Genomic DNA, 27,909 nt, shown 5'->3' with positions numbered 1-27,909 from the left:
AGTTTTGTGTTTATTATATTGCAGCAATACTGTCAAGCATACATTCATATGCTGTAGTTTTAAACAAATAGCCTTACCTGTTACTAATACCTTACATTATTAAAACAAAGTATTTTTAAATTCTAAAACACTAGTCACCATTCATGCTGTTTGTTTACTTGAAATACTTCATCATTTTAGACTGAGATTAGACTTGTTTGTTTCATGTTCTGTTTCTGGTTAGTTTCATTTTCTGCCTTTCCTATTGTAGCACAGTGCTTCTGTTTTTTGGCAGCAAACATTGCAGAGGGTATGTTTAAATCCAAATCTTCATTGACATTTTAATAAAAAAAAAAAAAAAAAAAAAAAAAAAAAAAAAAGAATGTTCATAATAATGTGAACATTTGTTCATTTTTTTGCAGGGGTGGGGGAGTGAGGGGATTGGACCTAATCATCCCTTCTCAATTTTGGTTACATGATAACTAGCCTATGTAAGTCTATATTACAGTCCCATATGGAAAATGGCACAGGTCATGCATTTGTGTTTTGCTTCCTATAAACATTTGGCAGTGACCCTATCACCTTTGGCTCAAGGGAGAACAGCTAACTTTAAAGTGCTGCCTCTAATCTTTGATAAACTAATGGGGTTTGCAGGAAATGGAAATTTTTCAACAGCTTAAATATTTATAAAACCAAACAGTGCATTTAATGTGTGAGGAGGAGTTGCCATCTTGGATTCACTCTTGTATTTCATACCATACGCAGATAATGCCATACAATCTCTAGGAAACCACCTTCCTCTTGAGTCCATTTTGCTCAATCGTGAGAGAGAGGATGTAATGGTAATAGAATTTGGAGTGTCACTCCTGTACCAGCTTTTCAAAGGATCTCTCATTTCCTGGTTCTACTTAGGAAGGGCTGACTCCTTCCCCATAAGCATCTGATTAGCTATCTTGACATTGGAAAAGAGTAAGCAGTTAAAATCATCCTGTGTTTACTAGCATATCTATTTTAAAAGTTGGCTAATAATTCTATTGACAGATCTTGTAGTATCTGTGTAACTGTATAGGGACAGAACAAATTCTAATAATTTAGTGAGGTTGGTAGTTAAAAGTAACACACAAAGTTTGTACACCTGTTACAAGAACTGTACAACTATAATTAATCCCCCAATATCACTTTAAGGTAATATATATAATATAATATAATTAATTTCCCAGGTGGCGAGAACTGAGGCTGAGAGGGCTAAAGTGGCCATGGGACAGAGCAGGAATTAGAAGTCAAGAGTTCATGTGTGTCTCTTCTGCATAAACCACTAAGTTATGCTGCTTCTCTGGTCAAAACATGGGTGACTATTTCATCAGGCTAAATAACTCTCTAAGGAGATGGGCTCTGCTCTACATAAAAGGATATCTCAGACTCCAATTTAGTCCTCACTGAGCTTTCGCATCTCTTAGCTGCATTTGTGAAACACTGTGTTAGTTTACAGAGCAATAATATTTGTGATTATAGCAGCTCAGTTAAACCAGGATTTATAAGTGCCTTGTTATGTAACTAATACTTGGTGCCCAAGTTTGATACTATGCTGTGGATGCAGTGCAGAGTCATACCTTCATGGGTATTGCACTTTTTTCAGGCGTTAACATTTTAGGGGCATTGGAACTCTCTGTGCACATCCATAGAAAACATCAGCAGGATATTTAATATGTATGTCACTGCTACCAAAATAGTCCTTCTGACATCACATGTCGTCATGTTCCTTGCTATCAGGCCTAAAACTAGCCTGGCACATCAGGATCCTAATTTAGGTCAGCACAAATCTTCCTTTTGATAAAGTTTATTGCCTCCTCTCATGTTGATTAGTGTCTCATTGGTACAGTTTTGGAGGGGAACATCCTTGAAGTCCTGGCTGTTTAGATGTGATCTATTAATTCACATTAGAGTTAAGAGGAGCTGTACCTAAATCTTCCCTGGACTTCAGTGGCATCCACAGATTTAGTTTTTTAGAGCATTTTGGCAACTGTTTCTATCAATGAAATAATAACTGCTAGATTGTTTCAAAAGTTCTAACAGCAGAACAGAGCAAGAAGTATATTGATGCTTCCTGTATAGAAGCCTAGTAACAGAGGGGCAACAAGCCAAGGTGAAGATATTCAAAGTAAAGAACTTTGTAGTGTCTATAACATTTGTGTACAGTGCTGCATTGAAGTACCAGAAGGTGGAAGTTCATTTAGCTATAAAACTGATGTGGCAGCAGTACAATTTTTCTGAAGCTGATTTAACCTTGTTCTAGATCTAGAAGAGACGACAACTAAGGTGAAAAGGTCATTGTGTCCAGGGTCATTTGCTAATGGAGAAATTACGAACTGTAAAACATTTTCTAAGATGCTATTCTTAGATTAGCTTTTTCTTGATTCAGTTCACAGTGGGAGTGTAGCTATGGTTTCGGAAAAGAAGGAAGCTCTGGGTTACTTTACCCTGGGAAACTGTTTAGCATTTATGTGACTATGTAGACTCTTCCGTCTTCGCTGGAAAAAAGGATGTGCTGAAGACAAGGCAGTGTGTAGTTTATTTTTGCAGAGTGAGCAAGTCAAGTTAAAGACTATGACCTACTAACTCGTGTCAAAACTACAAACTGCCTTCCTTAATACAAGGTCAAAGTCTAGTGAAGACTACTTGAGTTAAGAACTAATCTTTTTTCCTAGTGAAGATAATGCCTAAAGATTTCTTCTTCTTTTCTCTTAGTGTGGGTATATCATTTAAGAATGTGCATGTGATTTATCAGTCTGTCCCTGATTTTGTCGTTAAATGCTATGCTTTGACAGTTTGACCTGAATTGTCTATTACGAGAGCAGCAGCAATGGTGTAATTAGACTGATGAAGTTGACATAGTAGTAGAAATAAGTGTTTGTGACAAATTTTAAAGATGGAGAGGAAATGCATCAGTCTGTTTCAAACAAATGTTAGTTCAGCCTACCTACTTACTTGAAGGTGAAAATGGTTGTTTGGGTGTGCATTGCAACTCTATTATTGTAAATAGGATTACCTAAACTAATCAAACCGCTAATTTGCATTTAGTAATAAAACAGATTGAGAGAGAGATTTAAAATTCACTTTATGATGAAGGAGCAAAGCAGTAAACTCATTTAAAAAAAAACTAGAGAAACAGATGAATTCCTTCACCTTACTAAACTGGTAACTTACTGCTGAATATTTCAAGCAAAATTAGGCTATGCATTCCTGTGTATAAATGCCTTCAGAGTTCCATTTTTGTTTAGAAAACACATTTTAACAAACCAGTTTGTTCCTTCAGTCTAATATGCTGGATTCTGAAGCTCTTTCTAAAGATTTGTGGAGAATATATAGGGACTGTCTGTGCCAGACAAGCCTTGGCAGTTTGGTTGGACTCCTAACTCAACTAGAAGTGTCCCCTGGAAGGAGAAGAGTGCAGTTTAGGATTCCTCTCCTCCATTACAGACACCAGTAATTTACAATATTTGCACTGTTTAGAGACTGCTGGTATGTGCTCTTCCAACAGCATACTAAACTTGTTTACATTTTTAAGGCATCTAGGGAGTGTTCTGTATTTCTGTAAGGTTATGCTTTGCCTCTGCTCCTGTGGGAATGTTATAGTATTGGCATAGGGCTTTATTAATTGCTACAAAATTGCCAGTTGATTCCTGATATCTGCTGTACTGAAGTAACTGCCAAGTGGACTTGATAGTGGGCTAGGAACAAAATATTAAAAGACTTTACCAACAGGTATTATACTGGGGCAAATTCTTTCTAAGAACTAGTAAGTGGTGTTCAGTGTTACTAATGGTGTGCTGATCTTCCAGCTTAACTAATAAAGTAGTGTTCTCTGCTATGTGCATGCCCTGCCATCATGCTGAAAAGTCAGTATGTGTGACTGGCCATTGATATCATGGTAGCTGGACATATGTCATCATACATCCTTTTTTTGTTCGTTCATTCCAACATATAACAGATGTTTCAGAGCACAAGATCTTCACAGATGGATGACAGACTGGTACACTAGCAAATATACGCCACTTTAGACATAGTTGCATGTTTGATGCATCTACTGTATGGTGGAATAAATACTGTGTGTGCGTGCGTGCGTGCGCGCGCGCGCGCATGCATGCATGTGCACATGTAATAAAACAAGTTCTTGTCCTTGAAACTGTAAACTAGCAGAACTCACATAGGTAGGATTCCTCAGGAAGTCTCCTTCTTAGAGTCGTACAGAATAACCTTGCTAATTTAATAAGTCACCCCAATTGCTTGATCTCAATTTCTTGTTAACCACTGAAAATCAACCTTTTGTTTTATTACAGAAATTGAAGCCAAAGAAGCCTGTGACTGGCTGAGGGCTGCTGGTTTCCCCCAATATGCTCAGTTATTTGAAGGTACAGTATGGACCATACATCTGAGATTAAATCCAACTGAAATCACAGAAAAAAATCTTTCAGAGTACAGTACCTCTGAACACGCTTATATTGTAAGCATAACCATGTTGTTGCAGCAGTTCATACGAATTTCATCTGATCCAGTTAAACAAAACACAGCTGAGTTGTATGCACAGAAACTCTCTCTTAAGATAATGTTTGTGCAGCAATGTAAAGTGCTTTTAAAAAAAAAAATGGGGGCGGAGGGCACTCCAGATATTATTAATAGGCTGTGGGAGCACAGATTGCAATTCAGGTTGAATTTCAGTTTCCGTACTTTTTAGTAGCTCAGAGTTTTCTCAGTCTCCTTCCTTTTGGGCTGAAACTATCCATGTTTACTTTCTCATGTTTAGTTTTTTTTTTTTTTTTTTTTAACTAATGTCGACCCCTCCAGCTCTTCCCCCATCCTCCCAAAATGCTTAAACAGTTATTTAAATCACTTTTTTAAATTAGGGGGTTGAGGGAGATACTCTTCCAATCAGAAATGTCTCAAATAGATTATTAAAAATGCCCAAGCATAGGAAGTTCAGACTCTCTCAGCTTGCTCTCAGAGTGTTGTTGGGTTATAAGGGTTATGCCAAGTTTGGAAAAAAAATGGTTGTCATTTTGAAGTTATAAATATTTTAAACAGCAATTTTATGCACATTAGAAGTATGCTTTTTAATATTTGTTTATCAGTCTAAACTTTTGATTTAGGAGGCTGGCTGGAGGGGACATGAAACCAAATAGCTATATATCAAGGAATTTGCAAACATCATTGGCAATACTTTCCTTCTTTAAAACAAACCAAAAAAACAAATGAGTGATTGCAACATTAAGATTGAGAAATCGCATAGTGAGAGCTAAGCTTGGAAGTCATATGCCTTAAAATATGGTGTCTCATGATATCCTTTGTCAGACTGAAATAGATAGTAGCTATAAACTAGCATTTTGTATGCAACCTTACATTTTGTATACTTACTCAGCATACCAGGCCATATAATACTCTCTGAATTAATCTGAGGATGGAATGCAATGTTCTAACTTTGCTTGATATTTAAGTCTCAATAAGATCTACAAAAGAATCCAAGAAAAACTTTGCCAGTGGAACTAGCAGGCTCCTTGATATGGGAGAGTAGATCTCAAAATCTGGACTGTCAAACTGTAACCATAACTCTTAAAATGTAAAAACTGACTTTACTCAAGTGTGGCATGTTTTGTAATCTCATTGAAGCTTAAGAAGAGTGTCCAGACTGGTGTGTGGGGGTGGATCCTTATCATAGGCAAGATTTTTGTAAGAAATTCCAGTTGTATGCTGATATATAATAAATAAATATATCTAGCCAATTGTCATATTTGGGGTCAGGAAGGAATTTTTCCCCAGGTCAGATGGGCTGAGACCTTGAGAGATTTTCGCCTTCCTCTGCAGCATGGCGCACAGGTCACTTGCAGATTTAAACTAGTGTAAATGGTGAATTCTCTGTAACTTTAAGTCTTTGAGCAGTTCAGTAACTCAGCCAGAGGCTAGGGGTCTGTTTTAGGAACGGGTGATGTTCTGTGGCCTGCAATGTGCAGGAGGTCAGACTAGATGATCACGATGGCCCCTTCTGACCTTAAAGTCTATGTGTAGGCAGTATTGCCCCCTCATGACTTTGTTGCAACTCTAGCGATTTTGGTGTTTTTTGACAGACATTGCACTGTACTTGACATCACATTTCAGTTTAAGTTAAATAAAACTAAGAATCTTGGTGCTAATGCAACCTAATAGCCTAGCCTTTTAAACATTGAGGCCCCAGTCCAGCAAACATTTATGCATGCGAGTAATTCCATTGAGGCCAGTAAAATTACTCATATGTAACTGCGTGGAGGGTTGGGCCCTTAGTTATCTGCATGGTATTTTTCAATTGCATGTTTGTATTTATATGTAGTTTTATCTAGCTTAAACTGAAATGTGATAGCAAGTACCGTCTAACTTCTTTGTGGACGTTTAGATTAAAATTTATAATAGGTTTGGCAGGATTGGATTTTTTAAAATAATTTCAACATACGTAAGTGTTTATTTCCAAGGATTTTTTCAATTATTTTAATTTTATTTTAATTTTCCTGATTGCGGGAAATTGTTGGGGAAGGTCAGGAAATGGAAGGGTCAGACAATTATTTCATGACTGTTGAGATAAATGAGTTGCTGAGAAGGAAAAAGTTAAAGCTTATAACCGTTAAAACACAAACTGTCTACATCAGGAAATATACGAAGTAAATATCCTTAAATCAAACTCTTAAGTTCACTAGCAGCATTTTTCTTACTTTGCCTAACTGTAAATTTAGATTAGTATTGATGGATATATTTTTTCATTGGTTTGTGTGTGTGTACAATGAAATTGACATTTAACAGTCTTTACTGATAAAAATCTAAACCCTCTAAGCCTAATTATAAATAAATGTTTTGTATTCACAGACATGCAGTTTCCTATTGACATCAAAACTGTGAGGAAAGATCATGAATTTTTAGATCGAGATGCTATTGATTCTCTATATAGGTAAATATTTTTAGTTTGAATTTTTCCCCAGCATACACAAAAAATATTCTTATAGTGTTTAGCATTAAAAATGCTCCTTTTGTTGGTATGACCCTCTTTGTTTAACAAATGACTGTGTGAAGTCCCAATTCGGGAAAACTCTTAAGCACATGCTTAAGTTTCATTAAAGTCAATGGACTTATATACCTAAAGTTAAGAATGTGTTTAAGGCTGTGTCTACACTAGTTTGTCAGCATAATTTATGTTACTTGGGGTGTGAATACCACACCATCTCCTCTCCCCCCCCCCCCCTCCCCCGCCCGCAACTTCCCCCAGCAACATAAGTTACATTGACATAAGTGCTCATGTGCACAGCACTATGTCGGTGGGAGAGCTTCTTCTGCCAACATAGCTTCTGCTGTTTGCAGAGGTGGCTTTTATTGTGCTGATGGGAAAGCTCTAAGTGCTTGCCTGTATGATTTTTCTGTCTAGCCAACCTGTTTTCTCTGTGTGCAGTGTGAAATGGAATAATACTCTGTTTATCACTTTAATCCGTTCACCATCAGAAAAACATTACAATGTCACTTTTTTTTAAAAACTAGAACTACATCTCACCCTCTTCCTTTCACTTATGTCTCTTGCATGGACTGTCCATGATTTTTTTTTTAATGAGCTGCCAGAGACTGATGATTAGAGCTGGTTGGGAATTTTTCAGAGAAATATTTTTCCAACTGAAAATGCCAATTTGTCTAAATGTAAACTTTTCACAGCAAAGGGTTGATTTCTTCGATGGATTTCTTGATGTGAAGAGAATTTTGAGGAGTTTTGAAACCAAAAATACCAGTTTTCCTCTTTAATTTGTCTGAATTTCAAAATGAAAAATCATTTAACAATTTTTAATTAAAAATGATTAGAATCAAAACATAGTCTGACATATCAAAACAAAATATTTCAATTGAGCCAAACAATTTTTTTTAATGTTTGAAAATTTTAAAGAGTTGGACTTATTTTTTTTTTTTTGGTCCTGATCCAGGATGGGAAAAAATGTTTAAATCTTAAAAATTTTAATGGGATGGGGAAACCATTTTCTGTCCAGCTCTAGCTGCAATGTAGTACATTAACAGCAAAAACCAAATTGTGAGGTCGAAAGCTCCATTGTTATATTTGCTGTTGTATTTTTCTGACAAGGTTCTTGGGTGAGAGATGACAGCATTTGAACACTGTTCCCATGTAGTCATTGTAGTATGTGTATCATTGGCCCACAGTAGTTCTCATCTGCCTTATGAGCTTTTCCCTGCTAAATAATTGTTTTTAAAAGCTGCTTAATCACACAGAATGTTTCCAAGACTATCGGTAGCCCACACTAGCAGGGTGTGGGCTGTATTCCTGCTTAGTGGCTCATCTGCATGATTTTACAACAGTGATAGGGGCTCATGCTTTTCATGTTGAAGAGCCTGGGTTCAAGCACTGTGGATGACCCAAGGTCAGGGAGGATGTTTAGTACATGTCCGTGTGGCAGATGATAAAGATTAGGAAACGAGATGTCTTTTTTCATTCTTACTATCACTTTTGCCCTGAACCAGCAAAGTAATTAAAAGAATATGCTTAACTTTACGCACCTGACTAATCACATTGATGTCAGAGGGATTATTCATGTGCTTAAGTGCTTTGCTGATTTGAGGCTTTATTGATCTTGAAGTTCCACTAAAATGATTAAAAACCTAACAAAGTCCTAGTGATTCACCTTAATGCCACCAGTTGTTTCATATGTTTTAAAACATTAATTTGACCCAGATTTTTTCTTTGCCAAAATCTTAAATTGATGTAGTACATTTCACAATTGCCAAAGCTTTCTTAAGCTTTTATTAGTGAAATAACATTCTGATTGATTGATAGTCCTCTTTGGACTTGATGAGGGAAGAATTCTAACTCTAGACATCATGCAATTACAAAACTGGGTTGGTCTTCTGGGGACATTTAAAGAACTCACAGAAGAGAGTCAGTTATTACTGGCAGAAGTTCAGATTCTGTTTGAATTCAAGAGCAGTTGTGAGAATGTCTGTCTGCTTTTATTTAAGAAAATAATCTGGGTTAAAATCTTCAGCCCTTCTTTTCCTTTTCCCCTAGACGGTTAAATACATTGAACAAGTGTGCAGCAATGAAAGTGGAAATAAGTCGTCAGAGGAAGCGGGTATGTCTTTAAATTTTGGTTGTCATTTTGCTTAAAAATAAAAAAATTACTAGATGATATTTAAAACAAATCATATAAAATAGCAGGCATATTTTGAAGAAGATCCGTTAAGGATTAGCAATTCTTACCTTTCTATTGTCTTAATTTGAGTTGTCAATGAGCAAAGCTGTCTTGCAAAACAAATGCATTTTCCACTGAAAAAATTAAAGGTGTGGGAATCTAATTCTCTAAAGATTTTATGCAATTTTCATTTCATAACTTAAATCAACTAGAGCTTTTTTTAAAAATAGTATAACTTGGCACGCATGTTGTTGCCTAGTAAGTTTTACTCATAGATTTTTTTTTTTTTTTTAATGTTAATGAGTTGACAGATTGACTGCATAGTGGCCCCAACTCAGCATGTGCTTAAGTGCTGCCCTGACTAGGGAAACCTCTGAATTCGGGCCTGTAAAATTATGTTCAAGGGAGGGCTCTGTGCAAACTTCCATGCCATTGTATTTCAACTGATCTATAGGTGAGATATGCAGTGTTGTTGTAGTTTGTGTTGGTCCTAGCATGTTAGAGACACATGGGTGGTGAGGGAGACAAGCTTTTGAGCTTACACAGAGCTTTTATTCAGGCCTGAACTTCCTCTTCTGGCCTTCAAACAACCCCCCCTACCTCTCATGATCAGCTCCCCCTAAACCCAGACACTCCAACTCAAAGCAGCAACAGTCCCCACCATAACAACAGATGCAAAACCTGCAGACATATCTCCATTGCTAGGATGAGCAACATCCCCCTGCCCCCAACACACCTTTCAAGATCTATAGGTTCTCCTACGCATGCTAGAACATGTGGTGTACATCATCCAATGCATTAAATGGCCCAATAACAACTATGTGGGTGAAATGAGACACTCACTGTGCTCATGAATTAATTCACGCAGACAAATGATAAAAGACAAAAACAACATATCACCTGTGAATGAACACTTTTTCACAAAGTGATCACGCAGTCTGACCTCTGTCCTAATTCTCATAGGAAACCTACACAACACCTTTGAAAGATAAGCCTGGGAGCTTAAATTCATAACACAACAAATCATGGACTGAATAGAGACACTGGATTTCTGGCTTATTGCAACAGTCTGTATAACCCATTAACCATCCCCCTTCTCTTCCCTATGATTGGAGAGGTATTAATGGGCCATTTCACCTTGAATGGTCCCTTGAAATGTGTGTTAACTTCTTATGCTAAACAATTTGTTCCACCTTGTATTTAGCTGTGACATTCTGAATACCTTTTCCAGACCTGAAGAAAAGCTCTGTGTAAGCTGAAAAGCCTGAATGAGTCTCTCACCAACAGCAGTTGGTCCAATAAATGATATTACCTCACCCATCTTGTCTCTCTACAAGTGACAAATTCTACCAACTGCATCTGAGGAAGTGAGCTGAGGCTCACAAAAGCTTATGCCTACTGAAATTAAAATTGTTAGTCTTTAAAGTGCTACAGAACTCAAGTTGTTTTTGTTATATACAGACTAACACGGCTACCCCTCTGGAATTCTCCATGGGTTTGTCCACACAAGGGAACAAGGGGGAAGCCTAGGATTCCCTTGACTAGCTAACAAGGGTTAAAACTACAACTTTACCACTCTGCACCAGGATTTTAAAGTGAGCTAACTATCATGCTGTTTAAAAAAACTCACCCATTTTCCCTAAGTGTGGACTTTGAGACTGCCATTGTGGGTGTCCATTATGAGAGTGGGGTTTTGATTAAGGGAGGTTTCGCTTCTCTTATGCTATTAGGTGAAAAGTTCCCTATCTCGCTGTCAGTCACTTCAATCCACACAAAGCTGTTTTATTGCACTTAGTATGTTCTTCCTTTGATTTGGATGCATTTTTAACTTTTTTTTTTTGGTTACGACCACTGCCTTTTGCTTTCAGCCAAATGAGTGGCTGAAGAGAATTATAGACTGGGCACTGTGAATGTATTTTTCCAAAGCACTTAAGAGCATAAATCCCATTGACAGTCAATGGGACTCATGTGCCTAATTCACTTAGCTACTTTCAGAAATCTCACCCTATGCTTCCCTGAAAGAGTTTGGTTTCTCCTTCAGAGGTGGTTGGAACACTTTGGACTAAATGAAATTTCATCAAAATATGTTGTTTTGTTGACGCCAGTATATTTTTGTGGAGTCATATCTCTTTTGAGAGAGTGTTTTTGTGGATAGGAGAGGCAGACAGATTTTGTATCTCACTCTACTGCCTGGTGGGCTACAGTGCTGACCTGTGATGTAAAACCCACATTCAAGTCCCTTCTCTATCTGATTCACAGACTTAAACTTGGGTCTCCCACATCCTAAGCCAGTGCCTAACCACAAGCGTGGAGACATGCGCTCCCACCCCTCTCTCTTACTCCCTCCCCAATAGAAAAGTTCAGGTTTTGGTCTGAAAACAGTTCAACACAATTTTGCTTTCATTAAAATGCTCCAAAGGTTTTGGCTTTGTTGCAATGTGGAAAGAAATCAAATTTTGAAACCGAACTTTGAAAGCTAACGTGAAACAGAATTGTCATTGTTCAGTCAACTCTATTCTCTCTTCTGCTTAACAAAACTTCCAGAATGCTTAGGTGCTGTCGCTCCCCTAACCCTCTCAATTAGCAAACCAGAGCTCATGCTGAAGGGCTTTAGATTGAATATTGTTACAATGTAGAAATCTTAAAATTTGAAGTACTGCAGTGACTCAAAAAGAAGTATCAAAGTTAAACTTCCTTTTTCATTGCATCTTAGATATTTTAAAACTTTGCTGGACTTTGCCCCTTGAACTGTATTTTCTTTCCTTTAAGAGTGATGAATCTGAAGATGATGAACCTTGTGCAATAAGTAACAAATGGACTTATGAGAGGTGCAGTCAAAGGTGGTCTCGTCTGGAGAGCGTAGAAGGTTTCCCTGAAGAAGGTTCTAGTGCATCGGTCCCAGACAGTCCAAGACTTAAGAGCACTGGTAGTGAGGAGATATCCTTTTCAGATCAAGGAGAGAAGCATGATGTGTCTTCAATTCACAGTACTAGCAGTGGGGACAGTGACATTATCAACTTCCCTAAGACTTTTGAGGATGTTGAGACCAGCACTAGTTCCTCAAGATGTTCCTCAAGTAAACTGACCTCTCCTGACTCTACCTTTAGTTGTTCTCCTTCCCCTAGTGACTTCTTAAACATCATCAGTGAGGAGAAGCTTTTGGATAAGCCACAACAAAAAAAGGGGAAGAGTTTTCTAAAGAAAATGGAGAAACTGCGCATAAGGAGCTCCAGTTTAAAGAGAAATGCTCAGTCAAAGGGCAAACCCATAATCGGTAAACCTGTTCTTCTGGAGGGACTAGATGAAGAAAAGCTGAAAAACCTTAATTGTGTAGATATTTGTGACCTATCTGACAGCCAGATGAAAAAGAATTCTTCCTATTCTCCCCAGACTTGCAGTAGCAGCAGCCAGTCTGAAAGCAGCAGCACAGTGAGCACACCAAGTCCCGTTATCAAAGTCAGGAGCTATGCTAAACGAGGAGGCGTGTATGCAGAGGACTCTGACTCCAGCAAACTCTCTTTGTGGAGTGATGTATCTGAGCAAAACTTCAAAAATGAAATCAACTTGCATGCCAACCAAATGTTTCACATACCGCAAGGCCATAAGCCTGGGACTTTCCCCAAAGCACTTACAAACAGTTTCTTATCACCAACAGACAACACTGCAGTGAACTGGAGAACTGGAAGCTTTCATGGATGCAGGCGGAACAGAATTAGAACTAGTTCCAAGGAATCTGAAACCCCTCTGAGTCCTCTGTCATTTATAGGTAACAGGCTGAGCATATATGACAATGTGCCCAGCATTCCTGTTCATCTTAATAAGATGGAGACACCAGAACTTGGTGACGACGATGTTTTTTCAGAACTAGACAATGTTATGGAACATGTCAATGGGCTCAGAAAGTTGGTCAATCAGTGGACTGAGAAGTTCTCAGATGATGGAGACTCTGATTTTGCAAATGACTCAACCTCTCCATGTCCATCTTCCCCTAAAGAAATCCACCTCGAGATAAAAAAGCATTCAGAAGAGAAACTGGCAAATCTACCAGCTGCTGATGGAAAACAGAACTGTAAGCATTGCAATGAGTTTGATTCCCCAGAACTGGCATATATAACAGATTCAGAGATGGGATCATCACCACATTCCAACAGGTCAGCTTCATATTTTTTTTTTGGGGGGGGCAACCTTCCTCTCCCCCTTCTACTTAACTCCAAGAACTTCCCTGTCACCCCCTCAGTCCAAAACACAGTCACCTTCTCACAACAAGAAACTTAAATCCATTTCAGCTAGGGAGAGGCCTGAACCAATCTGATCGAAGCATTAGCTGCTCTAATATGGTGATGAGGGCCACATAAACACTGAGAGAAATCAAGATTTAAAGGTTGTGACTCCTACCCCACAGGCTAGATCTTTTTATGTAAAATGCAACCAAAAACTGCTTGGAAACAGCAGGTCACTTTTGAAGTGATTGTTAGGACAAAATGTTTCATGGGCATTCCATTGCTTTAGGCAGAGAACTGATACGAGCAATAAGAACATTCCTTTAACCTGAACAATGTTTACTCCTTAGACATGAGAGGCGACACTGGTCAACAGAGGCGACTGTAAACTTGGAAAACCTTTCTGTACAAATTGATAACCAGTCAGCAGCCCACCTAAACCGAATACAGAAACTTGCTTTGTTGAAACTCACTGCCTTAATGGACAAGTACTCCCCTTCCAGTAAACAGGGCTGGAACTGGTAAGTTGTTGCATTAAAATATTCTACTTCAGGAAAGATGACAATTGGCAAAAACAGATGGATATCTTAAACTGCTCTGAACTGAGTATGCACATTTGTAGTGAAATCTTGGCCCCATTGTCTCAATGAGAAAGTTGCTATTGATTTCAGTGGTGCCAGGAATTTACTCAAACTGTCACCTTTCCCTCGGATTTGGCATTATTGACAATTTAAATAACAGTCCAGGCTTCAGTCTTCGCTTTCTTATGAAGTTTGCTTGATTATAGGGCTTTTCTCTGAAAGACCTCCTCTGAGACAGAGAATTAGGGGCTGGGAGCAGAGAGCCACTCCAACCCTTTCTATATTGGTTGGGCTTAAATAAATAAATAAAATTCACCTGCTGTTGTGATCAAAATAACAATTTTGCATATTTATGCATGGTTCTAGCACCTGAACTTCGGGACACAAAAGAGGAACATGGCGCACTTTTATAAGGAGGGTAGTGAATTCTGCAACAGTTCCCGTTTGAAAGAAGGATTTCTTTATGGAAACGGCACCCTACTAATTTAATGGACTTATGACACACAGCCTAGGCTGTTACTGTATTTTTAAGTGTTCATTTCTTTGTGCTGCCATGAGTGTAGTAAGGCTGCACCACATTAGGTAAGGAACAAAGGTGGTGCGTGCATTCCTAAATGTGCACAGCATAAAGGGAGAGATCTCGTGTGCCCGCTGCTCTGAACTGTACTGAATAGGGGTGGGGGGCAGCTAATGGTTTGAATGTATTTATTTTTGGTTTTCAGGACAGTTCCAAAGTTCATTAGAAAAATAAAATCCCCTGACTATAAGGACAAAAATGTATTTGGGGTCCCATTACTGCTAAATGTTCAGCGAACAAGCCATCCACTTCCAAAGAGCATACTTCAGGCCATGGAGTACTTAAGAAGCCACTTTCTTGACCAGGTACAAATATAAAACTTAAATATGACTTGAGTGTTACTCTACTTCATTCCATGGATGTTTTTGACTAGGAGCCCCCAGACAGCTGATCACCAGTTGTTTGGGTTTTTTTTGCTTTGTCAACCCTCTTTGAAGGGACATTCTTTCCTCTCCCAGGCTTCTGAGGGTATGTCTTCACTTATGTCAGCAAATTTGGTGCCACCAGATCACTTCTCCGGGATTGATTGAGCAGAAGTGGAGACCCGCTCAATCAATCCGGAAGTCAACCGAATAAATCTACCCCTGGAAAAAGAGTAACCCTGCCCCAGCCACCCAGAGCTGTCAGTGGGAGCCCAGACGCCCAATCACTGATTTATCTGGATTTTTGGTTATCCAGGCTGGCCCTGGTCCCAATTGGATTGGATAATTGGATAATCCACTGTATATGTTAAAATATCTTACACTAAATATTTTAATATTATAAAAGTTGAAACAAAATTAATTGAAATGATGTGTCTTGAGGCTATTCAAATTAATTTTTTCAGAATTTTTGTCTCATGGAAAATTTAGAAATTTACCATTTTCATTCCAAACCAAAACTAACTTTTTTTTAAAAAAATATTTGAATTTCCCACAAAATGAAAATTCTTGTTCTCATCCAACTCTAAAAATAGGCACATGAAACTTCATGCTATTTGATATCCTGCTCAGTGCTTAATGACATTACCGAAGTATCAATTTAAATTCGTACTTAAGTAGGAAAGGCTTTGTATATGACACACACACCAACCAAAGTGCACTGGCAATTTGCAGATCTAGTGTTAACATCATATCCTGCTCATATAAACAGAGAGCCAATACTAATTGATTTAAAAGGGGGGGAAAATCCTATATGAAAAGTTTTCAGTGAAGACTCAGACATCTCTCACTCTTGGGTTAATTCATGCACCAAGAGTCCCAGTGTGGTTCAGCTGGCATATGGAGTCTCCAAGCTGTTTCTAAAGAGCTGCATTGGCAGTAGTTGACTTTTCAGAGCAATGCCTGGGATATATTTTAGTGTATCTGAGCAAAATCATGTCCCATGTATAGTGTGTGCATGTACCGCCATTGTAAGTAACTCAGTGTCAGAGTTAAGGAGAAAAATTGCTTATTCTGACTTAGGTTTGGGTTCTTATGTCTGTCTGTTCTTTTAATAGGTTGGCTTGTTCAGAAAATCAGGCGTTAAATCTAGGATCCTTTCTTTAAGGGAAATGAATGAAAATGACTCAAACAATGTAACTTATGAAGGGCAGTCGGCATTTGATGTGGCAGATATGGTGAAGCAGTATTTCCGAGATCTTCCCGAGCCTATATTCACTAGCAAGCTCTGTGAATCCTTCCTCCAAATCTATCAGTGTATGTAATTTTTAATTTTCTGTGTTTCTTGACATTAAGGACAAAAGTAACCTCTGATTTTGTGTGCTCCATTTTTTGAGAATCCCATGTTACGCTGCTGGGGGCCTGATTTTTCAGAATTTCTGAGCATCTTTATTCCCAGTTGCAGTCAATGGGAGCTGCAGATGCTCGGCACTTCTAAAATAAAATCCAGTGTCTCTCAAGCTAGACTTCTAAAATCAGTATGAAAATATTGGTCTTAGATTATATAGCAAATACTATTTTCCTGACCTTTGCGTTTCCTCTGTCTCATACGCACACTTCCTTTAAGAATACTCTGTGGTTGGTGTTCTGACTTGATTTTTAAATGATTATTTCTGTATATTAAATTAAGGCAGAAACTGATACCCTTCTTCTCACTGAGGAGCAATTGACTATGCAAGTAGTCGTGGTCATTTCAATAAGACTGCACCCTTGAGATCAGGTACTTCTTAAAATGCGTGGAGGTGCTGCGGTATAGTATTTTCATTGGAAATGCCAGCTGATTCCTAGCTGTTCTACACTCAAGATCGTCTAAAAGAGGAATATAAACCATAAGGCAAACTACATCATTTGACTTGGCTTTGAATTTAGGTCTGTCTCCAATAGTTTGTTTTATCTGAATTCATTTTTGAGATACAATGATGCAGCAAGAACTTGTTCTGGAGGTGTGTGATGTTTGTGCCTCAGGGTTTTTTAGTGGCAATCTTTTCTGTAACCTGGAAAAGGCATTTAAACCCTGAATAAGCACAGGATTTCTAAAAAGATTGTCTTGAGTTTTGTTGTGTTACGTGACTTTATTTTGACATGAGGAACATATGTCCTGCTGCCTTGAAGGAAAGCCTTAACAACAGGAGTTCTAGTAACTTATTTCTGGTGTATAAAATAATATCCCAAATCTCTGGGCAAAGCTGTTCATTTTTTAAAATTCAAAATAAGGTAAAAAAGCTGCTTTTAACATTAACTTTTTTTTTTTTATCAGCTAAACAGCTGTTCCTGCTTAGCCTACCTCAGTGAGCACTCTTGTTCTGGAGTAAGTGTGTCTCTACTGGAGTTACTCAGGAATAGCTGTCCTTTGAATAACTCCAGTTGTAGACAAGCCCTTATTGGGGTTTTAACCAGCCTCATTTCAGTTTCTTAAATCTGCTAGGAACAGCTTTAAGACCAACTTTGCAAATCTCATGTGGAAGCTTAACTTAACTGGCTTTATTAAACTGGTGCAAATAGAAGTGTTGACGCGCCTTAGGCCACCATTCCCCTAACCTATCTATCATCTTTTAGTTCTTTGCCATCTCTGATGACTGTACTGTGATTCTGAGTATGGGGGACACCTGATTTATGGAGCTGATGCCCTAGTTAGAGGATAGTGTGTGCATTCTTTTATTTAATGTTTTATCTTATCAAACTCTCATGAGTTTCCTAATTCTTATATCTTTAGATTTGCCAAAAGATCAACAATTTCATGCAGTCCAGGCTGCCATTCTTCTGCTCCCAGACGAAAACCGTGAAGCTCTGAAAATCCTTCTCTTCTTTCTCCGAGATGTAGTTGCTTTTGTTGAGGAGAACCAGATGACTCCAACCAATATTGCAGTCTGTCTTGCGCCATCTTTGTTTCACCTCAATACCCTAAGGCGAGAGAGTTCATCATCATCTAGGTATCATTATCTTAATATTTGAACTGTTAAATCTGAGTTTTTCTGTGCCATATTGACTCTGCATAAAGAAAATGAGCCAAAATGTACCTTGCCTTTTAAAAAAAATCTGAAGGTGCTCCAGATTTGTCCCATATGTGACAGCTCAGCCCTTATGGGAGATGAGACTACATCACCCTCCTGCTCCACTGGCTCCCTGTCAAAAACTAGATCAATTTCAAGGCCCTGTTCTTTGAAGCCCTAAGTATTCTAGGCCTCCGTTATCTCAGGAATCCACCCCTCTTTCTCTCTGTGAGCATCAGACACTAAGACAACTCTGCTCTTTGTGGAGGCACCAAATACTAGTTAGCACAGGTCTTGCCACTTTCAGAATCATATGCCAGGCCATCATTTGCATTAACTTAGCCCTATTCCACTACAGAAAACTCACAAGGATTAGTTTCTTCCCAATATCTACTCCAAAGGAGGCAACAAAAAACCCTCTTGCTCTGTGCCTTATGAAGATGTGTGAGAATAGTCTTTCTGACCATGTTTGCTTTTTATAATTCTGCTTGCACTCAGGTAACACCCAATAGCGAGAGCTGTAGTCTAAAGAAATGGATAGGTAGAAAATACTTAAATAACTGGGCTTCCAAACTCCTGTTATTTACATGTAAAAACCCAGTTGCAGATTTACGCTCCTGCAGCTAGTTCCCAACTTCTGCAGCTATCTCTGGCTCTAATTCTGTTTGCTGATAAGGATGCCAAGCTGAGCCACGGGGATTGAGTGATTTTTAATTTTAATAAGCAACAGTATCCTAATTGTGTAACATCTACTGGCACCGATGAAGGACCATCTAAGTAATCACTATATTAACCTCTGAGAATTCACATTCCAGATCTAATCTAAGCCTCAACGCAAGGCCTTTTTTGTTTGCTATACAGTGTGTCCATGCTTGTGGATACACTTGTTTTGAGGCAGGAAAGTGCTGTTTTCTTTTGGCAAAAACATCATGCCCTTGTCAAAGTAGATGCCTCATCATCTTGGGCAATCTAATGATAAGGATATAAGTTCCATTTAGGTGAAGAAGCTTGTCACAGGATGGTATTTGTGCATTTCAAGTTTAATGAGACACTCTGAGAAAAGTAAATAGAGATGAAAAATGTTAAGAATTTGCTTTTAAGAAGTGCAAACCATCTCAAGATGCATATCTGCCTATAAAACAAGTCCTGTGATGCTCAGCTCTTGCTGGAAGAGCTAACACTAAAGCTGAAATAATGACAGCACTGCTGGTCATCGTGAGAGAAGACGTGAGTGGAGTCAGGAATGTGGCAGAGTGATTGATAACTTTTCAGTTGCAAATCCTGACCAGAATTAAGCAATCTGTAATGTTTTGGAGCTTGAGACTCATAGTTTAGAGGTTTGTAGTGTTTGGATTTACTTTAACTCTACATTGTCACAGCAAGGAGCCTAGAATCATTTTAGAAACAAGGTTGCTTTGAACCTTATGTTCAGATAACTATTTGTTAATATTTTACCTTAGGATTCAGACTTCAAAGGGACATACTCTAAAAGGCTTGCCTTTACGGAATAAAGTCAAGGTCCTTATCCTCCGCTCTTTATAAGAATGTTCCAAGATAAAGCTATTGTGAGTGTTACTGGTGTCATATAAAGATTATGTCTGGAAAGAGCCTAAAATGCTGATAACATGAGTTAGCAGAACACAGCAACATGGCAGCACTTCTGTTGATTGTGGTGGTGATATAAAAAAGTCTTTAGACAGTCTCCATAGGTTGTTGATGTAACTGACCATTTAACAGGATGCTGAGCACATCGGTGAGCGCTCATTAATTCCTTTGGCTAATCCTATCTAATTAATTTTCAGTAAAAGACACGTATTAGCTTGTAAAATTTGGTAGGCCTCAATAGCTCGAGTGCTCCTGGTGTCGGTTTGGTGCAAGGTTACCATTTCCATGTAACTGTCTATTCACGATTGCTGTGGGTTTCAGTGTTGTCCATGTGAAAGTGGTGACTCAATACTTCGGCTAGTGAAGCTGTTTGTGTGTCGAACTCATGTAACACAGGAATTCAGACACCAGAATAAATGAGAAAATTCCCAAAGTATTAGAGCTTCCAGGCTAATGTTGCTGTGTTTCACCTCATGCCTTTTTGATTTACTCTGCTGTGAACTTTAAGAACATCCTTGTTAATCCTCTCTCTAGGTCCAGTCAGAGGAAGTACAGCCTGGGAAAACCAGACCAGAGAGACTTGAGTGAGAATCTGGCAGCCACGCAAGGTCTGGCCCACATGATAATGGAGTGCAACAGACTCTTCCAGGTATGTCACTTGCTATAACACCCCCATGTTACTAAGTTACGGAGAGCATCCATCCTGCTGGTTAGAAATGTGAATGCAGTAGGGTGCTCCAGCCCTGAAGCTTAAACTGGACATGCCTGCAAGATCTTTGCTTCCTATTGGCAAGAGTAAATGTCCTTGTCTTGTTCCTTGAATACAATTTAAAATAACCCAAACAACCCCTGAAGCAAACCCTGGAGGTTTGTTTTCATTGAGGACGATAGTTTCCCTGGGCCAAGTTATGATTCATCATCCTGTTGCTTTTTCTTCTGCTTGCAATTCCTAATTCTTTAGTATGTTATCTGTGTCCTACTGACCTTAATACAGAGAGAATTCTGTTGCAGAGGTCATTGTATCTACTATACAGTACTTAACAGGATCAAATTTTGCCATTTGTTTCCTTCTTCCTGTGATGTCTTCCAGCCACCTGAGGCATGGGATGTATCTGTGGGCTTGGGAGGTGGGCCCAAGCCACATAGGTTAAAGTGGGGTTTGGATTTGGTTTGGCCCCATTATATTGAGAGTTCAGAACCAGGGTTCTTTTTAAGATCCAACTCTAATGGGTTTATTTAAAATGTCCCATTTCTGTGCAGTTGTTTTTCTAGCTGGCCTGACTCAGGACAGCGTTTCTAAATATATGACGAGTTAGAGAGAGAAATAACATGGCCAACCCCACCTTGCAATGCTCACCTCACAGGCATCTGCCCCCAGGAATGCTGTCTGTCCAGCATGTGACCGACCCTAATCCTGGCTTTCTACATCCCTGAACTGAGAGCAGCCTGCATGCAGGCAGTGGCCAGCCCCTTCTGTCTGAGAGAGGCAGGGCTCCACTGATAAGCATGTAACAAAAGGAACTCACTATCCCCAAGTGATTTAAAACATCCTTCACAAGGGAAATGTGCATGTTGCCCTCACTTGGAGCCCTGGGGGAAGGCAGTTAATTGCATCCTCTCCTCCCTCACTTTTCCTCTTCCCATGAAGGCTGATGTCTGTACTGCACAGCAGACTTGATGGCAGCCAGTTGCGCTCCACCCAGCAGGCGAACCGGCCTGCACGGGGGAGTTTGCAGTTCTGCTGTTGAGACGAGCTGGATAAGGATCAAGAATGAGTCTGGCCTCCTGGCACTTGCGGCACACCCCTTGGCAGCAATCACACCGATGTTCATTTGGCGCCAGGCTGGACCTTCCATCTTGGTGCTGAAATGGCCCTTCGGGAAAGCTGCAGGGAGGGGAAGAGGAGCTTTCCAAAATACCATCAGATGCCAGGAGGGTGGGATGTTCCAAGCCCTCCAGTCTCCTTCCTTGGCTTTGGTGTAACACATTCAGCATTTGGCCGTATTTAAAGTGTGAGCATGGGAAAGAAATGGTGCAGCTTGGAAGGTGGGAAGGGGGAATAGAAAAGGGATGGGGGGAAGAAGCTGCAAAGAACAGAGGGTGGAAAAGAGGAGCCCGCCACCTCCTGTAAGACTCTGGTGCATAACATGTATAAACGAAGAGACTGGTTTAAAGTTCAGGGTTCTGTTCGCAGCTTTGACACTGGCTGCATGTGACCTTGGGTTGGGCAAGCCATGTAGGCCCGGTCTTTCCTAAGCTGATGCAGCTCCTGATGCAAAGCCCCAATGCAGATGCACCATATCCTTGTCAGCTTCACTCAAGCAAACCCCTTTTTGCCCTGGTGCGGGATGTGCCTCTGACCAGATTTGCCCCAGTGCACCGACCTGGATGTGCTTAACTGAGTTTGAAAACCCAAGCCTATAGTCGCGTCTGTAATATGGGGATAATCGCTCCCCCCACTGTGAGGGGAGGTCATTATTTGCAAAGCAGGTTGGAGGGTGCTAGAGCAGTGCACAAATGAAGTGTCAAGGGTGGTTTGCTGTGGGTAAGAGCTCTTTGCTTCCTATGCAAGCACATCCACCCCCTATTTACCACCCTATTGTCCTCAATTCTCCGCACCACCCTATTGTCCTCAATTCTCCGCACTGTATAGTTTGACTTCCATTAAACATCCATTATCATCCATTTTACTCTCTCGTGTATACTCTCCCTAGTAAGCAGGCCTGTCCTCCTTCCTATGCAGCCAGTGGCCTACACAGTAATCAGAGCGATGGCTGGATCCAAAGCTGGGGCCGGCATAGTATAAAAGTTGTAAGCAGCTCCCCAGGTATGCTCTCTAAGGTCAGGCAAGTCTTGTACATGCAGAGGAGATTGATCGGAGAGGAGATGGACCGTCATCTCTACCTGCCTGAACCTTACATCGCTTCTTTGTATGAGCCAAAAAACGCTGCATGCTGTAACCTCACTACATGGAACGTCTGAGGCTGTAGCTTTCATCCATTCGTTTGAAATGAATCTAGATACCCTAATGCAAGGAAAAGCAAGTCATGCTCCTTTGCCTGAGTTTCTCTCCGTAATATAAAAATATTCATAGAGGTGTTGTGGTTTAATGAGTATAGTTTAAAAAGCATTTATAGACCGAATACACTTTTAATGGGACTTAGTTAATTGGAGTGTTGAGGCTTTAAATATAATGTCTCATCACAGGAAATCAAATGACTAAGAACACTTTCCAATTTTACAGCTGGGTGTGAAGTGACTAGCTCCAGGTTGCATACTGAAGTGGTGCAAGAGCCAGCGATTTAATGTAGAAATCCTGATTCCCACTACAGTGCTCCAGCTGCTGAGAGGATGTCATTCCTTAAACCTAGCTTTCTCATTTCTCAGGGCAGTGGGGTTTTTTTCCCATCTAGTGCTATAAAATGTGTTGGGCTGCTCCTGGTTGCTGATCATTCATTCCCAGTCTTGCTGCATTAGCAAGTCCAACTCTTTCAAGGAACTGTTTAGAATATTTGTTGGCACTTTGTTTTGTGCTTGTAGCTTTTACATGGAGTCTCCCAAAAGTCAGTTAACATGCACCGAAGGTTCATCATCCTACTAGGTTTTTCTCCTAGGGTGTAAGAATAAATGTGATGGGACCGTGCTTAGAATACAACATCCGCTCCCATTGCAGATGCCCGATTACTGCCTGGATCAGTGTGGCGATGACTTATGTGAACAGAATGGCCTGAGTGAAAGGGCTTCTAATCAGACCACCACGAGGCACTCGATGCTGGTTTCCCTTGAGAACTCCATGCAGGACTTGCTGCGAGATGCCAAGGAAAAATTCAAGAGCTGGGTTACTTGTTCAAACTTGGGACGTGTGGAATTGGCGAATAAAAAGGTAAATCTGATGCTGAGGTGTTAGCGAAGATGGCAGTTAACAACCATTGATAATTACACACCTGTCTGAGCTTGCGGCTGTGCTGAGACCAGTTGTGTTTCTGCCTAACGTCAATTCAACAACTGCCCTGGAGCCTTTCTGGGCTAGCAGCAACTTCTATAACACAGATCTTGTTGAAAGGCTGTCTAGGTTTCTGTAGTAGTGGAAGGGGGAAGAGATCACGAAATCTACTCCTAGTAGACTACCAGTGTCCATTAACTGTCTTCTAAGGTGGAAGATAACTACCATGTCCGGTTATGGAAGGCGTCCACTGAAATAGATGCCGTTCCTAAAGTAATACTCCAACGCATCCTGACAGAGCAGCATCTGTGGGACCCAAGTCTGCAGCAGGCTAAAATCGTAGAGACCTGGGATGATGAAACAGATATTTATCACTACACAACAGAGAGCATGTCACCCCTTCTGCCACGGGAGTATGTGGTTTTGAGGTAAGGAATTGATGTGACTTTCATTTGTTTCCTGAACACAATTTGCAGCATAACTGTGGTGCATGTTGCTTCACAGCATTTCATGCTGGCTTGTTCCAGTTCCACGTAAATCAAAAAGGGGTGCAGTTCCCCATTATTTCAGGATAACTACTGTGTAACTAACCACCAATCTGATTGTGAGACAGTATGTATGCGGGAAAGCCTAGGGGCCTCGGCCGTTTGCCAGGCCCTGTGCCACATTCCTGTCTCTTCTCTTTTAAAAATTACAGCATAACTCCAGATGTTTGTCATGGCAGCTATATAATCCCCCAGGTCAAGAATCCTTTGTTTACATCTGAGAAAAATGTAAATTCTAGCCTGGTTTCCAGAATGACTACAGCTTAGAAATCCTGTTGTGGCACCCTTTCTTCCTAAGAGAGACTAGATGGGAGATTTGGTGAATGAGTGATTGATTTAGGGTTTTTCGCAGATCTGCTCAGGTGATTTAGGCCCCAGCACTTCCGTTGGATTCACTTGAGCAGATCCTTGTGCTCCTGTAGGTGCAGGAATCTGATTGCAGCATTGGGACCCTTAGGGCTTGTCTATACGTACACAGCACTGCACCAGCACAGCTGCACTGCTGTAGTGCTTAGTGAAGATGCTACTAGGCCCATCATGTAGGTGCTGTACCACCCAGCGAGCAGTAGCTATGTTGACTGGAGCCCTCCTGTTGACATAGCACTGTCTAGCTAGGGCAGTGGTTCTTAACCTTTCCAAACGACTGTACCTCTGAAGCCTGAGTCCCACCCCCACGGGGCTGAGGCATGTAACTTAGTTTCATGGCGCCCCTGTGGCTCCAGGCAATTGCCTTTCTTGCCACCCCCAATACCAGCTCTGCACTTGCGACCCCTCTAAACCCCCAGGTTCAGAAACACTGAGCTAGGGGGAAAATCCACATCTCTATGACATAGTTATACTGACATGAGTTTGTAGAGTAGACCAGGGCTTAGTTAGCTTCTTCTGTGTGTCTCCTATATGGATTATAAACTGTTTGTGTCGGACAGGCACTGTCTTTATTAAGCATTAGAACAGTGCCTAGAACAAAGGGGCCCTGATCCATGATGAGGGACTGTAGGTGCTAATGCAACACAAATAATAGACAGTTTGTGGCAGGATGTGTAAGCACCTTCTATATGCACTGAAGCATGGAAAAGGTTATTTATGTTGTGCATTATTTGAATTGGTCTCTGCCCACAGGCAGAATGTCAGATTATGCAGTCGTGTAAAACCTTCTGGGTGAAACATCCTAAAAAATGCCCTTCTTTGTTCTAGGACTTGGAGGACTGATCCCCAAAGTGGCACCTGTATTTTGGCAGCTACCTCAGTTGACAATGAAGGAGTTACTCTGAATGGGATTTTGGCCCACGTTCTTTTGTGTCAGTATCTCATAGAAACAGTTGGCTCCCAGAAATCCAAAGTGACTCACGTCTGTCGGACAGACACAAGGTATAATTTTAGTTTATGGTGCTTTGCATTAGCTCTGTGGTGCTTCTGGGCCCTGAGCACAACTTTCTAGCTACCAATATAACTTCAGTTACATTTATTGTACTGTATAACACTGAGAAGAAAGGAACATCAGATAATACTTAGCACTCAAGTATATGGGGCACGAGGCTGGGGTGTTTGGGTTCGATTCCTGGCTCTGCCACTGACTTGCTAGATGATCTTGGGCAAATCACTTACTCTCTCTTCCTCTGTAAAATTTCCCCCTTAAAATGAGGATAATGCTACTTACTCACCTGTATAAAAACACTTTGAAGTCTTTGGATAAGAGTGCCTATTAATTTATTTTGTGTGTTCACATAGATATCTTTGCCAAGTGTTTGACTACAGGTTTGAGTTTGTGCTCGCTGCAGAGAAATATCCTGTCCCTCTCCCATTGGAGTATCAAAAACAAAGCTATTTTGGCATTGGGACAGATTATGGGGGATTTAAAATACTATCTTTTACTGTGATTTTTTTTTTTTTTTTGACTCTGAATTTTATATTAATTGCCTCAAACACAGTGGGTACTGGAACTATTCATCACACCCTGTCTGAAGCTGTCACACAGTGTTACTGTGTGCTGTTAGAGAGCTATTTATAATAATTCTGCCCTATTTGTGGCTGCAGTGATCTGTGCGGGTTTGGGGAGAGAGGTGGAAAACAGCAAGCAAATGGGTATAGCCCCATGCTGAATATCTAGAAGCTGAGAAAATTGATGGCTTCACATTCTCTGCTGGTGAAGCCAGTGCAAATTCTTGTGAGTTATGATGGGGCTGCATGTTAGTTAGATGTCTATAAACCAAGATGACTCTTGTTAATCTGTCTCCCTAAAACAACAAACAGGTACAGGTTAACTCCTGATATCCTAAAAGCTTGGGACACATGCAAAACCTTTTGGTCAAGTGGAATCTTCAATTTGTAATCATGCACAGATTAGTTGTTATGCAGGATACGTCTTGCTCCTGATCTGCTAGAGGGACATAGCCTGCCTTTTGGTTAACTTTGTGTGCTAATGGGGTTTTGTATGTAGAGGGATTTTCTTGGTGTCTTTCAGAATAACTAAGCTGCTGGAAAAGAGTCAAGTCCTATGATGTTGGAGGAAAGTTAGATTTCACCCACTAGACTAGATATTCTGCCCAGGAACAGTGAATTCTAGTAACCCCAGTGCTGCCACAAGCTGTAACTTATTCTGTAAGAGATGGTCTTGCTGGGAAGATGGAAGGGGCAGTTTTAAATTGCATGCCTGTATTTTAAAAACACTTGAGGCAGTGTTTATACTGTAGTCCCTTTTCTGCATGTGTGTGTTACCTCGCTGTGTGTGATCCGCCTCCCATCTGACCTCTGGAAAGCCCCCAGAAATGTGAGGCAAGTGAAAATATTGTGAAATTTCAAATGGACTTGAATTGCTACATTTTGTTTCAATTAACCAAAACCCAAAGTGGGGAGAGTGGCAAGAAAAGTGGCACCACTTTGACTGGCTAAACAATCTGAATCAACTGAACAGAAAAATAAGCGGGAATCTATTGGGGATGGCTGCAATCAGTGTGTAAATATCTAATTACCTGCCTTTAATGAGGCCACCATAACCATTTGGATAAACCTAGTTTGAGTAAGCCAGGGAGTCACTATGAGTGATTCAGTTACAAGTTTTAGGGTAGAGAGAGAAAACTCACTTATTGTATATGGTGGTTAGTAGAAAAAGGAGAATAGAAAGGATTTCCTTAATGCAGTTTGCTTTAGATTTTTGAACCTTCCTCATCAAGAGTGTGTTTCCTAAATGGCATGTACCCAGAGAGAGCCCAGGGTGTGCATGCTAATAGTATGTGAATTGTCACACACTCTGCTGAACATAACATCACAGGAGTTGATGTGGCTGAATTATAGGATACTAAAGTGCTGAGCACCTACATCTTCCTTTAAATTATCAATGATTACATCAGGAATTGTAGATTCTCAGCATCTGAGGATTTGGCACCTAGCTCTGATACATGGAACCACTACTGTACATCCGCTGTCATTAGAACACCTGCTAAATATCCTGATCCTATGTATAAGAGGGTGAGCTACAGCTCTGACCTAGGATTGCAGCGTTGCCAAGTAAAATGTGGGTGGATCTGCAAGTGGAGCAGCGAGGTTTAGCAGAGTTTATGTGGCTCATCTATTGCTTGCGGTTCCATAATAATAGCATCCCGCCTACATTTTCAAAAAAGTGATTTGCGGGTGCTCCAGCATTAAAGTGCCCTGATTGTTCAGACAGTGGATGCCATCTGAAATGTCACATGGTGGACACCCAAAGGCTGTTTGGTCACTTCTGAAACAGTAGTAGACCATCACCTCAATTCAAGATTATTAAATACACCAACATCCACAGAACCTTTTGTTTCTTGGGGGAAGACCAAAAGAAATGATGGCTCCTTTGAGGGATGTGCCCCAAACACTCATTGGGAAG

At 40.2% G+C, this 27,909-nt stretch overlaps 1 protein-coding gene across 4 annotated transcripts in view; it reads left to right on the top strand.

Moving 5' to 3' along the window:
- Window positions 1–27,909, top strand: part of LOC137165376 (rho GTPase-activating protein 7-like) — a 145,134-nt gene that overhangs the window by 114,673 nt on the left and 2,552 nt on the right. For all 4 annotated transcript variants that reach the window (XM_067566625.1, XM_067566627.1, XM_067566626.1 and 1 more), the window contains exons 2-13: window positions 4,317–4,388; window positions 6,862–6,943; window positions 9,050–9,113; window positions 11,943–13,324; window positions 13,744–13,914; window positions 14,697–14,856; window positions 16,029–16,227; window positions 17,684–17,900; window positions 20,100–20,214; window positions 23,239–23,448; window positions 23,719–23,936; window positions 25,248–25,421. In XM_067566625.1, coding sequence (XP_067422726.1) covers window positions 4,317–4,388; window positions 6,862–6,943; window positions 9,050–9,113; window positions 11,943–13,324; window positions 13,744–13,914; window positions 14,697–14,856; window positions 16,029–16,227; window positions 17,684–17,900; window positions 20,100–20,214; window positions 23,239–23,448; window positions 23,719–23,936; window positions 25,248–25,421 — 3,064 coding nt within the window. The remainder of the gene's footprint in view (window positions 1–4,316; window positions 4,389–6,861; window positions 6,944–9,049; window positions 9,114–11,942; window positions 13,325–13,743; window positions 13,915–14,696; window positions 14,857–16,028; window positions 16,228–17,683; window positions 17,901–20,099; window positions 20,215–23,238; window positions 23,449–23,718; window positions 23,937–25,247; window positions 25,422–27,909) is intronic.

This window comes from Emydura macquarii, unplaced genomic scaffold, assembly GCF_026122565.2.
Source record: "Emydura macquarii macquarii isolate MOO-44397 ecotype Brisbane River unplaced genomic scaffold, CSIRO-AGI_Emac_v2 contig_2768, whole genome shotgun sequence".
NCBI classification, from domain to species: domain Eukaryota; kingdom Metazoa; phylum Chordata; order Testudines; family Chelidae; genus Emydura; species Emydura macquarii.
The sequence above is the reverse complement of the archived record's forward strand: the minus strand, read 5'-3'. Positions and strand labels throughout refer to the sequence as shown.